We start from the raw sequence: 17,319 nt of genomic DNA, 5'->3' as shown, positions 1-17,319 counted from the left end.
CTGTTTTCTGGTCTTTCAGGGCTACAACTCGGGCAGAGGTTTCCCTCTTCCTCCTCCTTCCAGAAGATACAACTGGAACTAAACTGAACTCCAAGTAAACCTGGACTTTGGGACCGTAAAAGGGGCAAGGGATTGTTTTTTTTTTGTTTTTTTTATAGAGAGACCAGCTGTTTTTGTTTTGTTTTGGGGTTTTTTGTTTTCTTTTTATCGTCTTGTACAATGTTTTTTTCCCTTTGTATTGTACACAACAACAAAGATAAAGTAATCTGTGGTTTTTAAAATGTAAAACTCCAAGTGAGTCGCTTTGTTTAATTTTTGAGAGAAGTCTCCAAAGTGTTCCAAGTGTTTAAGAAAAAAATAAAATAAAATAGTAGCTGTGAAATTTGGATCTGATTTGTCTGAAAGAAAGTAATTTTTTATCAACAAACGAAAAGAAAAAAAAATGATGTTGAATGTAATTTTTTTGCGATTCGTGTTGGTTTGATTCAAAGTTTCCAGTTTAACACAAAGAATCTAAAATCTATTTTTAAAAAAATGTTTGTTTTGGGGAAATAAAAATTGGCGTCGAAATGAATCGATCATTTATTAATAATGGAAAACAAATGAAACCATCTGTAGCTTTACTCTCAGTTTAATGTCTTACTTCGCCGTTTAAACCTGCAAATGAAATAATGTCTCAGTTCATTCCGACTGAAAAGCGTCTTTTCCTTCCTTTTCTTTCTTTTTTTCTCCAAACGGCTCCACTTTTCAGCTCCTAAAATCAGCCTGTGGTGTCTTTAATGTGAGCAGAGCAGCGATCATTTACAAAAAAAGATTAAGAAATATGTCGATCTGATGGGAGAAAATACATTATTATTATTTTTTATTATTATTAACAGTGAGTCCAGTTCGAGGCTCAGATCCAGTCCAGGTCCGTGTCTCCGGTCCCGCTGTGCGTAAAACAACCACAACTTTACGCACGGAAACCAACGCGCTCTTTATTTTCCAGCGGGTTCTCAGAGCAAATCCAAGCCGGCAGAGGCACCCCGCGGGCCGGATCCCGCCTGTCCCTCCTCCCGGTGTCTCTACCAAGTCCTCCCGTACAGTAAATTGGAGCCGATCATGCTGTTGGTGTACTCGATGAGCGCCGCGTCCGTCTGCGTCATGTTGATCTGGCCGTGGAGCTCCATGGGCGGACTGGGGCTCAGCTCGTCCAGCTCCTCCGTGGATGACAGCTGGTTCACCTGCTGCTGCTGCCCGGAGGCCCCGAGCGGCTCCGCGGGGCCGCTCTGCTGCCGCGTCCCGCTCTGGTTGGAGCCGCCGGTGGTCTTTCCGTTCTTGGAGAGCACCGGGGACGCGGACGAGGAGCGGCGGGTGCACAGTCCGCCGCCGCCGCCCCCTCCTCCGCCGGTTCCGTCCTGCAGCTGCTGCGTGGCCTTGTCCTTGGCCTGGCGCTTCAGCTTGTAGCGGTGGTTCTGGAACCAGATCTTGACCTGGTTCGGGGTGAGGTGGATGAGGCCGGCCAGGTGCTCGCGCTCCGGTGCGGACAGGTACTTCTGCTGCTTGAACCGCCGCTCCAGCTCATACACCTGCGCCTGAGAAAATAGAACCCTCCGCTTCCTCCGCGGCGCGTGGAGCGTCACCATGGACTTGGCGGCGGAGTCCATCCCGGTGAGGCTGCCCACCATCCCGGACATGTTCATCCCGGCGGAGGGGCCCATGAACCTGGAGACTGAGGGGACAAGGAGGAAGAAAAACTGAAACTCATGCGTTAAAATCTGTCAAAGCTCAACCTGCAGCTTAGAATTATTACAAAACATGCCTTCAATTAGAAAAAAAAAAAAAAAGGAAACTGCAGAAGAGTAAAACAAACTGAAGCTCTGCGGATATTAGCTGCTCTGTCCAATCTGCGTAGAAGTCTTTCAAAACTGATCATAAAACTAAAACATTAATAATAATAATATTAATAATAATGATAATAATAATAATGATAATAATAATAATAATAATAATAATAACGATTAAGGCCTTCATTTAAAAAAAAAAAGAAAAGACATGCAAAGATAAAAACATAATGAAATCACGATAAACTGAGGAAACATGTAGTTTCATTTACAAAACAATATGAGTGCATTTAAACTGTTCCAAAACTCATGAAAAGACATGAAAAGATGAATTAAAACGAAAAAGATTTTTAAACGTACGATCATTTAAAAAATCATTTTGTAGAAATTCATTTTTAAATCGATGACAAATGATTAATTCGATTTCATTAAAACAAACAAAAAAATAAATAAATACACTGAATCTCTAAAGCTCATCATATCGTTTTCCAGTTTATAAACTTTAAAGCCGCAGTAACAAAAAAAAAAAAACAAACAACGAAGTTAATTTAGAAATTTCTGATCAGAGTCATGATCACACTGGGACATTTTGTTTAAATTTAGCAGCTTTCTTTTAAGATTCGTTAGAAATATCGATATCCTTTCAAAGAAATAAATATAAAGGCTTAAAAAACATTTTAGAAACTCGTAAACTCAGATTTATGATTAAACGCAACGGTTAAAAAAAAAACAAAAACTCGACTAAATTTAGCAACTTTGTGCTAAAATTCTACATAAGTTAATCGAAAACATTGCTTGCAATATAATGAAATAAAGTTTATTCTTTCAATATTAAAGTAATAATTAGACTCGTGATAAATTGCGAGAACATTTGGTTTTAAGGAGCAAAACAAACGGGATTCTCTGGAACTGATATTTAAAAACAAACAAACACCAGAACTCATCAGAAACATGATTCTTCATTTAATTAGAAAAAAAATATAAAGTCAAATTTATTAATTAAGAGACTTGTGATTTTTTTTTTCTTTTTTTCTTTGATGGTCCAGGAGTTTCTAAATTGTTGAGAATCAAAATAGAGAAAAAAAAATCACTTCAGTGTAAAGGCTTTAAAAGAATAAAAACAAGCTAAAGTTTTTTAATCAAAACCTCTGAACATAAGTGTTTAAAGTGAACTTCGATGAGGACCTGAAAACCTGAACCTCTTTAAACCATTTTGGGTCTGGGGGGCTCTTACTGCTCGGGTACCGGGGCTCCGGGCTGCTGTACCAGGCCGCCGCTCCGCCGCTCCTCACCGTCTCCTGGTAGGACGGCAGCTCGCCCACGTTCCCGATGCCTCCGTTGCAGAACCCGCCCACGGCCCCGGAGAACTGCGGCACGGCGTGGGGCAGGTGGTGGTGGTGATGGTGGTGGTGGTAGGGGTTCCCGGGGCCCAGGGCCGCCGCCGAGGTGGTGGAGGAGGAGGAGGAGGATGAAGATGAGGAGGAGGAGGAGGAGGGGGTCAGGTGGTGGTGGTGGTGGTGGTGGTGGTGCAGGTGAGGCGGCTCCTGCTGGGGCTGCACCCCGGCCTGGGGGACCTGGGGCTGCCGGTATGCGCCCAGAGGGCCCCCCAGGCTCCCGTCCATGGCTCCGAACCGGCGGTAGGTGTCCTCCATGGGGCTGAGGATGTCCGTGACTGAGAAGGGGGTGGAGTGGTGCGGATGCTGCGGATGCGGATGCTGCTGCTTCGGGCTCAGGGACATGGTGCGACCCCGGCTTTGGCTGCGGACGTCCCGGCTGCTACTCTGCCTGCTTCCCCCTCCCTCCCTCCGGCTGCGTCTCTGCGTCCGTCTCCCAGGGAAGAGTCCGGCTGATCGGGCGGGAGGCGGCGGACGAGGAGCCCTTATCCCGGAGGACTCGGGCTCCGACACATGGAGGGGCGGAGCGACTGCGGGCGGACTCAGCAACAATGACACGGACCGAGGTGAGTGGAGGAGGAGGAGGTTTGGACCGGGTTTATCTGCAGCTGGACTTGGATTAGACCAGGACTGGAGGACTCATTAGGGTTCAGGGGCCACATTCAGACCAGTGTGATCTGGACCACACCAGGAAAATAATAGAAGAACAACTTATAAAGGATGTCCACTCTAAACTTTTCTGTGTTTTAGAGTGAAAAAAGGAACATTACATGATGAAAATGATTATATTTTATAGATTATCCTTAAAAACAATGAATAACAGGACATTTCTTGAGATAAATAAGTGCAACTTTTTTGATTGATTAAAATCTTTTTTTTTTTTTTAACATGTAGTGTCAAACATGTGGCCCAGGGGCCAAATCCGGCCCACCAAAAGGTCCAGTCCGGCCCTGTGGATGAATGTGTGAAATGCAAAAATTACACTAAAATGTTAATAATCATTTTAGTTCAGTTTCCACATTCAGACCAGTGTGATCTGGACCAGACCAGGAAAATGATAGAATAACAACTTATAGAGGATGTCAACTCTGAACTTTTGTCTGTGTTTTAGAGTGAAAAAAGTAAAATTACATAATGAAAATATTATATTTTATAGACAATCCTTAAAAACAATGTGAATAACAAGACTTTTTTTTTTTTTGAGAAAAATGAGTGCAACTTTTTTGATTCATTGATTTTTTTTTTTTTTTTTTTTTTTTTTTTTAAACATGTAGACCACAGGTGTCAAACATGTGGCCCAGGGGCCAAATCCGGCCCACCAAAAGGTCCAGTCCGGCCCTGTGGATGAATGTGTGAAATGCAAAAATTACACTAAGATGTTAACTATCCTGTTAGTTCAGTTTCCACATTCAGACCAGTGTGATCTGGACCAGACCAGGAAAATAATAGAAGAACAACTTAAACTTCTTCCCACCCCTTTTCGGGCATGTAAATGGAATTATTGTGCTTTTCTTCTGACTAAGATTGTTAGGATTCTTGATATTTGTATTATTATGTATGTTTGCAAGTGCATATACGTTAAATTTCATTGCATGTTCAGGATAAATCACTAAATCACTAAATCAAATCAATGAACTTATAAAGGATGTCAACTCTAAACTTTTCTGTGTTTTAGAGTGAAAAAAGTAAAATTACATGATGAAAAATGATTATATTTTATAGACTATCCTTAAAAACAATATGAATAACAGGACATTTTTTGACAAAAAAATAAGTGCAACTTTTTTGATTGATTAAAATCTTTTTTTTTTTTTTTTTAACATGTAGACCACAGGTGTCAAACATGCGGCCCAGGGGCCAAATCCGGCCCACCAAAAGGTCCAGTCCGGCCCTGTGGATGAATGTGTGAAATGCAAAAATTACACTAAGATGTTAACTATCCTGTTAGTTCAGTTTCCACATTCAGACCAGTGTGATCTGGACCAGACCAGGAAAATAATAGAAGAACAACTTATAAATATTGTAAACTCTAAACTTTTGTCTGTGTTTTAGAGTGAAAAAAGTAAAATTACATAATGAAAATATTATATTTTATAGACTATCCTTAAAAACAAAGTGAATAACAAGACTTTTTTTTTTTTTTTGAGAAAAATAAGTGCAACTTTTTTGATTCATTGATTTTTTTTTTTTTTTTGAACATGTAGTGTCAAACATGCGGCCCAGGGGCCAAATCTGGCCCACCAAAAGGTCCAGTCCGGCCCTGTGGATGAATGTGTGAAATACAAAAATTACACTAAGATGTTAACAATCCTTTTAGTTCAATTTCCACATTCAGACCAATATGATCTAAAATGAGTCAGATCAGTAAAATTCTATTGTAATAACTTATAAATACTCCTAACTCCAATTTTTTCTCTTTGTAAATGTAAACATTTTCATGTATTTACACTAAAACGAAGTATAATTTTGCAAAAACCTGTGAATAACCTGAACAAATATGAACAACCTGAACTATCTTGAGAGAAGTAAGTACAATTTTAACAAAATTATGTCTGTAAATGATAAACTGAAGCATAATATTGTTAAAACTGCACTTATTTTTCCAGTTTGTTCATGTTATTCACATTGTTTGAAAGTATAGTTTGTAGATATAAAAAATTTCATGATGTAATTTTACTTTTTTCACACTAAAACATAGAGAAAAGTTTAGAGTTGATATTATTTATATATTATTATGTTATTATTTTACTGGTTCGGCCCACTGCAGATCAAATTTAGCTGAATGTGGAACTGAACTAAAATGAGTTTGACAGCCCAGATATAGACAGTGACATCAAAAAAAAATTAACCAACAAAATATCAGTTATGATACGCAAAATGTTGATAAGTAAACAAACAAAAAATACATGTTGTTATGTCTTGGGCTCATTTTTGGTATTCTTGCTCTGAGAATCCATTCCAGTAATGTTGTAAAACCCGAAATACCTCTGTTCGATTTAATTTGTCAAATGAAAATGAGCAGAAAAAGAAAAATTTGATCGCTATAAATAAATAAAATAAAAATGAATGAAATTAAACATGTTCGAAAAGGAGTCGGAAGAAGTCATTAATAATAATATGCCTCAGTTTTATTTTATTTGCATTATAACTTAGAGATCATAGTGGATCTACATATACATAAAACATTTAGTTATTTTGAGAAATTTGAAAAACACGAACTCAAGTAACAGAAAAAATACCAAAAAAGCAATACGAACAAAATTAAGAATAACAAGAACAAAAATGTGAGAAACATGAACAAATGAATAGAAATAAACCAAAAAGAAATAAAAAAAAGCCAACAAATATGATTAAATTAAACAATTACAAGCATAAAAATGAACAAAAATGTAAGAAACATTAACAAAACGATGTTGTTCTCTTAAGACAACATTAGCGTGTTCATATTTTTTTGTGAAAGGATAGTTTGTAAATGTAAACATTGTCAAATAACTTTCTTTTTTTACACTAAAACAAAGAGGAATAATTATATTTGTCATTATTTCTAGGTTCTTATGATAGTATTTCACTGCTCTGACCCACTTTAGATCATATTTGTCGGTATGTCCTGAACTAAAATAACTTAAACATCCTTGATTGTTAATATCTTTAGTGTAATTGTTTTTCATAAATTCCTCCCATGGACCGGACCCTTTGGTGGGCCGGTTTTGGCCCGCGGGCCGTATGTTTGACACCCCTGGTTTAGATCCACAAGAAGATTCTTGTGAATGAAGAGGCCGAACAATGAACAGCAGGAATAAAAAGTACAAGAGTTTATCATGTGACAATAGAAGAGACGTGTGAAGGTTACACATGAATGATTAGTAATAAAGTCTTACATTTAACTATAACGAGTATTTAATGAAACTGAACAGACCCAGAAACATCCAATAAACCTCAGAACTGACCTGATCACTGTCACACACTGAGTCTAAGAAACATGAAAACAAACAGACAAGAAAAGAAATGATTATCTATTCTACACAGACGCCTTTTACCAATAATAATATTCAGTAAACCATAGCATTTTAAGAGGAACAGCACTTTATTTATCTACAGATTTAAGTCTTATCAATTATATTATCATTCAATTACACAGAAAGCAAACTTTGTCCACAAAACTGTAAATAAAACAAGGAAAACATACATGTATAAAGTTAAATAACCTATGACCTGTAATTTAATTTCCTATTTGTCCTAAAGCAGCACAAGTTGCATTGATTGATTGATTGATTGATTTATAGTCACAAAAAATAAAGGAAAGATTATAAAACTAATTTCAACTCAATCAACATTAGAAACAAAGAGTTATAAAGTTCACAAAATAAACACAATGGAGTGAAAAGTCAAATAAAATAATCATCAACTAATTTTTCACATTAGTTTTTAGCCTTTTTTTTTTTTTTTTTTTTAACTATTTGTTGTATATTTTTTACTCTGATGCAGTTTATTTTTGCTCCTCTGTGGATTTGTTTGACGTATTTATTGAAGCTCTAAAAGCAGACTTTTTTTTTTTTTTTATACCGTTTAAATTCTTTTTTCAGAGTAAAAAAAACAACAACAAAGTTTTCTGCAGGATGTTTGATTTGTTTTTCAGTAAATCTTCAGCCTCCAGAGAAGCAGAAACGTCCCCTCCTTGTTTTTCAGATTTTAATCCTTCAGCTCTTTAAACCTCATCAGGACAAAAGACGATTAGTTCAGATTCTTTTTTTTATTTAGAACTTTAAGGATCCAGATTTATGTCAGAGTTTCACTTCTAATAAAACTAATGAACCCAAAGTTTTTAGCTCCATTTAACTTATAACTGTCTTTAAAGTTTAGTTTTTGAATAAAACACAAGGGTTTCATTTAAATTAAGGATTAACTTTTAGTCACCGGAATAATGACTTTATCTTTAATTAGCCTATTCTTATTCATTAAACTTAAGCTGCCTTTTTCATAAATTTAAATATATATTTAAAAAAAAAAAAATCTTAATTTTAAGTAAATAGATGACAGACTCCAACATACAGACCTTTACTGTTTATTTGTAGTGTGTCATTCTTATTATTCTGTATAGTTTACAGTTTCATGTAATTATCTTTATTTATTTATTTATTTTAAAGTATTTTCCCATCAGAATGAGAAGAGAGAGAGAAAAAAAACAACTTTAAACACAATGAAAAATGAACAATCAGTTAAACTATAATGGAACTGAACTGGAACAATTATTATTATTATTATTATTATTATTATTATTATTATTATTATTATTATTATTAACAATGAGTTACAAGTTCAACTAGAATTAAAATGAATACTTTGGGGGTTTTGTGCTTTATTGAAATTTACTAAAAACATCTGAACCTTCTTTTTGTTAATATTCTATGAAAATATAAATAAATAGGCCTATGTAGACTCAAATATCAAAAAAAAAAAAAAAAAAGAAAGAAAAAGAAAGAAAAAAGAAATTATCAAAATTAATATTATAATTCGAATGAAAAAAGGGGAAAAGTAAAGTGTCACCAAACAATATTGTATATATTTGTTAGTTTTATTGAAAAGAAAAAAAAATGTAATTACGATATATATTTGTGACTTTTCCCTCATCTGATTATTTCCTATAGTTATTATTTTCTTAGTTTTATATAAATCTTCCGACTCTTTTTGGTGTCCGTAAACACAACAGACAGCCAATCAGCTTCCGACCTGCCCTCACGTGACCTCACCTCCTCCCGGTTAAAAACCAACCGATCCCGCCTCTGTCCACCGGTCTGGCATCAGTCCCGGTCCCGGTCCCTGTACTGGCCTTGCTCCCGGTGCAGGACGCTCCGGACGGTCGGGACTCCACCGGGACCCAGCGGATCCCCATGCCGGATGAGAGGCCCTGAAGACGGCGAAATGCCACAGGAAACACCGGGGAGAAAACCTGGAGCTCATTAAGTTTGACTGTGAGTTTGACTGTGATGTTCAGGAGTTCACAGGGACTTTATTGATCAGTTATTGACATTTAATGATTAGTTTTTAATTGAACGACCATCATGTACTGGTAACTTATGTAACAATGAACAAAAATAAAATGATTAAAACCCACAAGAAGCAGAATTAACCAGTCTGTTCATTCTGATATTAACTACAGGCCGAATAATGAATAGTATCCTAGACTCCTGGAAAAAACAAAGTTCATATTTACAGACAAAACTTCTCATATTAAATACAGTGTTGAGTCAATGTGCAGCTGAAATGAAGCTGAAAAATATTGTAAATATTAGTACAATTTATGAAGAATCAGGACTTTCACTTTCACTTTAGCAGTTATGTTTTCCATCTTAAGTTTCTCTAAATAATAATAATAATAATAATAATAATAATAATAATAACAATAATAATAATAATAATAATAATAATAATAATAATAATAATAATAATAATAATGATCTTAATTTGTGCATTTATTAACCCTCCGGTATCCCGTCCAGCTAGGCCCTTACTAAGCACCAAGTGTGCCTTTTTGGCACACTTGTGGGATAATGTCAAAAAAAATTTCATACAGTTTGTTTTTAATTCTTTTACACTTTTTTTCTATTTCATCAACTTGAGCCGTTAATAAAAATACCAAATACTCAATAACTGTCACATTTTTTAACCCTTTAAATGCTGTGTTTGTAATGTAAACAAACCAATTTTTTTGGATGCAAAAAACAAAAAAAAATAAATCAAAATTTTCAATATACTACATAAAAAGTGGATCACATATTATTTGATTTTTTCATCCTGGCATATGTCAATGATTAACCCCAACATCGGTTAATTTGCATTATTATTATTATTTTTGGCGCTAGGTCAAATGTTCAAAAATACTAGCATCTGTCACCAAGTGTGCGTAAAATGCACACCTATAAATCCAACTATTAAATATTATATATTGGTTAATTTTTCTGCTCTAATTTGATTTTATTTTTGTAAATCAAGGTCAGCCCTAATCACACAGATCAAATGGAAGAAATAGTGCGTTTTAGGCACACTTGGCAGACAGATGCTAGTCTGGTCATTTTCTTTTGTTTACAATGTGCACATTTTAGTTGGTGGACAGAATTTTAAAGATCATGCAAAAATGAACAACTTTTGAATTCTAACCTTATTTAAATTGTGAAAAATAATAAGAAGTTTTTTAACACGAAGTGCAAAGTGTGCCTAAAAGGCGCACCTGGATACCAGAGGGTTAAATTGACCTTACAAAGTGTTGTATGACAAAAACATAATAAAATCATAACATACACTTATATAAAAAGAAGAAATGATAATCTGAATTAAAACGTTAATTCTCCAAAACAAACATATCTGTCAACAAGAAAAAACATGCAAACCTCCAGTTACTTCTCTCTTATCATTTTATCATTTCTTTTCATTTTCTCTTCTCATCAGTTTTTTAATTACATACAGTCTATGGCAGGCGTGTCCAGTCCTGGTCCTCCACATCTACTGTCCTGCATGTTTTAGTTCAGGGCTGTCAAACTCAGTTTCTTTCAGGGGCCATTTTCAGCCCAGTTTGATCTCCAGTGGGCCGGACCAGTAAAATAATAGCATAACAGTAGGGATGTCCGAAATTGGCTTTTTTGCCAAAAACCGATATGCCGATATTGTCCAACGCTTAATTTCCGATTCCGATATCTACCGATACCGCTGCCGATATATGTGGGATATTAAACTAATTTTCGGTAACATCACATATCTCCTGTCATGGAATTAACACATCATGCCTAATTTTATTGTGATGCCCCAGTGGATGCATTCTCAAATGCAACAAGGCTTTTAAAATGTAAACACTGTCTGTGCAAAGAATACATACTTCAACTTAAGTTGTGGAAAAAATGCCATATTTATTTATTTTCTCCATGAGTCTATTACAGTGTGGCAACTCTACTGTACAATTTTGAAAACTGCACATTTCTTTCAGCTACAAACAATGCTTCATTTACGCGTCGGTAAATGCCGGCGAAATCAAGGCATTATTTTATCGGTTTTAATGATAGGCAAAAAACCCAATAACGATATTCACCGATATTACATTTTTATGCCAATATCGGGCCGATATTATTGGACATCCCTACATAATAGCCTATAAATAATGACAACAAGTGCAAAAAATAACATTAAATGATGAAACTATTTCTATCCAAAACAAAAAACATGTGAATAACTGGAAAAAAACTGAAATATCTGAAGAAAAATAAGTACAAGCCTCAACTTCTGATCCTTACATGTGTGTTACAGTTCAGATCTACCGAGACACAAAACAGGCAGAAGATTGTTGACACTGCACTTATTTAACTTTAGACATTCCAGGTTGTTCATATTTGTTCAGGTTATTGACATTTTATTATTAAGGCAGATCGGAATTGAATGTTTTTTGCAATAAATCAAAGAGAAAAAATTGCTGTTGCCGTTATTTAGAGACATAATATCATATTATTTTTGTCACATTAAACCAAGAAGAACATCTGGAGTCAGTATTTCTAGGTTATTGTGCTGTTATTTTTTACTTTGATGCCCTTGACTGTTGTTATCTTCAGGGTCATTTTTGCATTTTGCACTTTGTAAATTCATCTCGCGGGCCAGATTGGAACTTTTGGCAGGCCGGTTTTGGCCCCCGGGCCGCATGTTTGACACCTGTGTGTTAGATGTTTCCCTCTTCCAACACACCTGATTGAAATGATCATCCTTTCATCCAGCTCTGCAGAAGCCTGGTAATGAGCGTCAGGTGTGTTTGGAGGACGGACACAACTAAAACATGCAGGACCAGGACTGGGCAGCCCTGGTCTATGGAACTAGACCAGGTGTGGAGCCTCAAGTGGACATTTGAGGAACTGCAGGGCTTGGTTTTTATTTGTCAGCCTCAGAGGTTCATCTTTTACTATAAATTGGGTTCAAACTTTTTGTAATTAATGACAAATTGTTTACAAAATACAGAATTCATGTTACATTCACTATTAAACCTCACATCTCATTGGTTACTCAACTTCCTTTTTTAAATATTTGTTTGTTTTGGGTTTTGTTTTTGTTTTTTTTCATCTGATTTTTTTATTTGTAAAGTTCTGGACTGTATCCTTCATCGACAGTCTCGACCATGAAATTAACCGAACAAATGTGTCACTTTTATCTGTTAGAGATGATGCAAACTCATTATAAAACAGTTTAAGTTTAGTCAGTGTACGATAACGCCACAATACGTTGCCCGTGACGACGATGCAGATATGTCCGATATACTGGACGACTCTGATCTATGATACACATGTCTGAGTAACTGAACTCTGTTTGTAAACGCCTGGACTTGAACACCATTTTCACCGAATTTGGCCTCAAATAACTGACTTTAAAGTACATGAGCTTTTTTTTTTTTTTTCACGATTTTTTGTTAATTTCTTTGACTTTTCATTTCCTGTTTATTCTAAAGTTTATTTTCTTCATTTTGTCAGTTATTTGTTCCAGTTTTGTTCAACTTTTTATTCATTTCTTTTGTTTTTGTTGATCTTGAGGTTTTTTTTCCATTTTGTCCTTTTTTGTCCATTTTGTTGCTTCTTTTTGTTTATTTTTTTCATTTTTTTGTTTATTTTTCCCATTTTATTTTCTTTCTTTTTTGTTCATTTCATTCACTCTTTTTTTTTATATATATAATTTTTGTTTATTTTGGTGCTTATTTTGTTATGTTTTTTTTTTTTTTTTTTTTTTTAAATATTGTTCTCAATTTTTTTTTTTTAATTTTCATTTAATTTTTTAAAATTTCTTTCACTTTTGATTTTGTTGCCTCTTTTTGTTTATTTCAAAATTTATTTTCTTCATTTTGTTAATTATTTAATCCATTTTCATTCAACTTTTTCTTCGTTTCTTTTGTTTTTGTTGATCTTGAGGTTTTTTTTTTTAATTTTGTTGCACATTTTGCTCTTTTTTGTCCATTTTGTTGCTTCTTTTTGTTTTGTTTTTTTTTTTTTTTCATTTTTGTTTATTTTTTCCACTGTATTTTCCATTCTCTTTTGTTCATTTTAGTCATTCAGTCATTTTTTTTGTAATTTTGTTTATTTTGTTGCTCATTTTGTTATTTTTTTGTCCATTGGGTTGCTTCTTTTTGTTAATTTTCTAGTAAAATTTGTTCCACTTTATTTTCATTTTCTTTTGTTCATTTCTTTCACTCTCCATTTTGTTGCCTGTTTTTTTTTTTTTTTTTTTTTTTTTTTTAATTATTGTTTATTTTGATGCTAATTTTTTGTTTTGTTTTTTTTTTTTTTTTAACCTCCTAAGACCCAGGGAATGTCAGCAAAGTACAAGCTTTTTTTGGTTTTATTAAATAAGTGCCTATACTGGAAACATCCTGATGCAACAGTTTTTTCAGATGCAGATGCAATTTTTTATGGAATGTCCTTTGTGGTGGACAGTTTTCTTTTCTCTCTTTTTTTTTTTTTTGTGTATAAAGTTGTCAAACTCTTGTGCACAAATGTTGACAGAAAACCCATAGCTGGCTCTGAGGAGGTTAAATATTGTTCTCAGTTTGTTCCTTTTCATTTCTTTTTTGTTCATTTCTTTCACATACCATTTTGCTGCCTCTTTTTTTTTTTTTTTTTAATTTTCCTTTATTGTGGTACTTATTTATTTTTTTTCATTTGTTCACAATTCTGTTCATTTTCATTCCTTTTTTTGCTAATTGCTTTCATTTTCATTGGTTTTTGTGTGTTATTTTGTCCATTTTTATCGCTGATATTCCGATAACTTTGTCCTTAAACCACTGCCACTACACTGTCTGCCATAACATTCAATCATAATCAGTCCCTCAAACATTATGGACATGAAGAGACAAAACATCCTGGTTTCAGTTCATTTCCGTCCTTGTACGTCGACATCTCGTTGCTTCTACATTTACTTTATCGTCGCATTGATCCAGACTCCTCGTTTCCATTTTCGTCGTTTATTGTGCTGTTTTCTCTCCGTCCTCCTCTTGTCCACAGAATCCACCTGTGGGTCGCCTGGAGGTGGGGGACACACTTTAGTCCGGCCTCTATTTGTCTGGATGTGGTTCTCCTGGTCCCCCCCCCCCCCTTCCCTCCATCTCTGTGTTTTCTATTTTCCGTGCAGCTCTGCCTTTCCTTTCATTTCCCCTCTGCAGACTGCGTTTAATCCTCTGCTCTCTGGAGGAGCATTAGGCCAAGCAGCTGGGGCCCCTGAACGCCTCTTGAAAAGGCAGCCCACTCCAACCAGGAGGCCGAGGGGGGGTGGGGTGGGTGGGGTGGGGGGTCCATCCAGACCACCTGGCTCCTGAAATGTAGAGACATCCACGGCCCACTGCTCCGCACTGAGACGATTACACAACCGTGGATTTTATTCACAGAAACATGAGAAAATCAGCTGAAGGTTGTTTCCTGTTGGACTGTTGTGCTTTATTTCACCTGTAGAGGGCAGCACCAGGACACGAGCAGCACATGTAAGCAGGAACGACCAAATGTTTAAGCCGGTGTTTTTCAACCTGTGGGGTCGCCTGGAATTCAAATGGGGTCGCCTGAAATTTCTAGTAATTGATATAAATAAATAAATAAATAAATAAATGGGAAAAACCAAAATAAAATAATAAAATATAAGAATACATTAAAGACATAAAGCAGCTGTTCAATTAAAAACAGTGAAATAAAAAATACCAAGTAAAGCAACAGAATAACAATAATAATAATAATAATAATAATAATAATAATAATAATAATAATAATAATAATAATAATAATACATAAAAGACAAACTGTGAAGCTGAAACTGAAGCACTGTGGTTCTGTTTATCTGTCAAATGTTAATTTTTTTGGCGATAAATATTATCTTACCTTACCTTACCTAACCTAATTACCTTTCCTTTCCTTTCCTTTCCTTTCCTTTCCTTTCCTTTCCTTTCCTTTCCTTTCCTTTCCTTTCCTTTCCTTTCCTTTCCTTTCCTTATTACCTTACCTCACCTTACTACCTTACCTTATTACCTTACCTTATTACCTTACCTTACCTTATTACCTTACCTTATCTAACTTTATTACCTTACCTTAAATCCTCTGTTTTCCTCTGTTCTGATGTGACCTTTGTGTGAATTGTGTCACATGTTTTCTCCTCCTTTCCTTTCCTTTCCTTTCCTTTCCTTTCCTTTCCTTTCCTTTCCTTTCCTTTCCTTTCCTTTCCTTTCCTTTCCTTTCCTTTCCTTATCTTACCTTAAATCCTCTGTTTTCCTCTGTTGTGCTGTGACCTTTGTGTGTATGGTATCACATGTTTTCTCCTCTTCTTCTTCTTCTTCTTCTTCTTCTTCTTCTTCTTCTTCTTCTTCTTCTTCTTCTTCTTCTTCTTCTTCTTCTTCTTCTTCTTCTTCTTCTTCTTCTTCTTCTTCTTCTTCTTCTTCTTCTTTCTTCTTCTTCTTCTTTTCTTTCCTCTGATGTGAAAACACTCATTTCTTCGAATTGCTTCGGCTCAGTTCATTTTCTCTTCCCGCTCTGTGTCATTTTCTTCAGGTATGTTTTTCATGGCTCTCACATGTTTCACCCTGCAGCCAGCTTTAAAAGGCCGCTCATTGACCCAGTTCCGTGGAGGGGTCAAAGGTCACGGGTTCTGAAGTGGTCTTCAGAGCTCCTTCAGCGAGCGGGTGAACAGGGTCAAGGCGGTGTTTCTGCTCCACTCTGCAGCTGAAGGAACATTAACAAACATGGAAACGCTGCTGTGAACTGGAGCTGCACAGCGCCACCATGAGGCCAACACCTGTAACTACAGTTCACAAACATCAGATTTATTCACTGTTCAAACATCAAACTAAACGCTTTTATTATGTTGGTTATTTTCTAGTCTTTCAACATTTTAGCACCGTCTTATTTAACCCTTTCATGCATACTGGTCACTCCAGTGGACAGCTATTCAAAACTGTTCTCTTGTATATGCATGGATTTTATTGTTTCAGTTCCATATCAGCAAACACAGTGGACACCTGTGCATCCTCCCATACACTGCAATTCATACCATTACTGTAACTTTGCTGTTCTTGATAAATCTGATCTGCAGTAACATGTTTCAGTGTAAATCAGTTGCTTGTTATTGTTATTAGACTGTCGTTTTTTTTTTTTTTTTTTTTTTTTTTTGCATATTATCTCCTTAAAGTGAGTAATAACTAATATCAGAGTACATTAAAATGTGACAAAACATCAGATTAGCTGCATGCAAAAAATTCTTTCATAGTTTTCATTCAGTATATCAGTAAATGCATGTTTCTTTGCTTCAAAAATGAACCCCTTCATGTATACTGGTCACTACAGTGGACAGCTATTCTACAGCTGTTCTCTTATATATGCATGGATTTTTTTTGTTTGTTTGTTTTTGCACATATCTTTATTAAAGTTTTAAGACACTACATATCTTTTCTGACATGAATTGGTAACATTGTGTAGATCTCCCCTGAGCATACTCTCACCCCCAGAACTACAAGCCCCCCCCCCCGCCCCAGTTTTCACACAATTTATCTGTAAATATGTTTCTTCGTTTCAAAAATTAAATGTAAGGTGTCCAGCTGAGTGGACATTTTTGCAACTTCATGTAAAGTAGATTCATAAGATCATTTTTATTATTGTTAGTAGTAGTAGTATGTCTTTTTTTTAACTTTAATTTTTGTTTTTATATAGTTTTTATTTATTTATTTATTTATTTTTTCATAAGAAAATTTTCAATTGCATTGTTTTTTTCATGCCTAAAGAGGAATAAAAACACTCAGGAAAAAAATCTTGATTAAGGTTCTCATAATTCGTGCATGAAAGGGTTAATTTATATGTGCAATATTATTTATTTATTTACTGTTTTATTGCTGTTATTGCACCATAAAGAAAACTGCAATTTTATATTTAATTGTACAATTAAAATAAACATATAATTGGATTATTTTTTAACATTAAACCGGCTATAACAGTAAAAGAGAGAAAATCCATGAGTTAATGAGTTTTACCATCATTAGTGTTTGAACTGAAAGTGTGAGTGAAAACATCTGAAATTTATTTATAGAGTATTTAGTTTATTATAACTGATGAAAACAAGGA

General features: G+C 35.2%; 2 protein-coding genes across 2 annotated transcripts in view; one reads left to right on the top strand and one right to left on the bottom strand.

Moving 5' to 3' along the window:
* The window catches only part of xrn2 (5'-3' exoribonuclease 2), an 84,264-nt gene extending 83,739 nt beyond the window's left edge, over positions 1–525 (top strand). The window contains exon 31 of the mRNA XM_030128853.1: positions 20–525. Within this exon, the coding sequence (XP_029984713.1) occupies positions 20–82 (63 nt within the window). The 3' untranslated portion in view covers positions 83–525. The remainder of the gene's footprint in view (positions 1–19) is intronic.
* nkx2.4b (NK2 homeobox 4b) lies at positions 157–4,324 on the bottom strand. Its single transcript, XM_030128854.1, has 2 exons — positions 3,058–4,324; positions 157–1,711 (listed from the first exon to the last, which is right to left on the bottom strand). Exons 1-2 carry the CDS (start codon positions 3,560–3,562, stop codon positions 1,065–1,067), a joined length of 1,152 nt encoding a protein of 383 aa, XP_029984714.1. The 5' UTR covers positions 3,563–4,324; the 3' UTR covers positions 157–1,064.
* Between the last annotated feature and the right edge of the window lie 12,995 nt (positions 4,325–17,319).

The sequence above is a fragment of the Sphaeramia orbicularis genome, chromosome 24 (assembly GCF_902148855.1).
Source record: "Sphaeramia orbicularis chromosome 24, fSphaOr1.1, whole genome shotgun sequence".
Classification (NCBI taxonomy): Eukaryota; Metazoa; Chordata; class Actinopteri; order Kurtiformes; family Apogonidae; genus Sphaeramia; species Sphaeramia orbicularis.
Note: the sequence above shows the minus strand (reverse complement) of the source record. Positions and strands in the feature narration are given on the sequence as shown.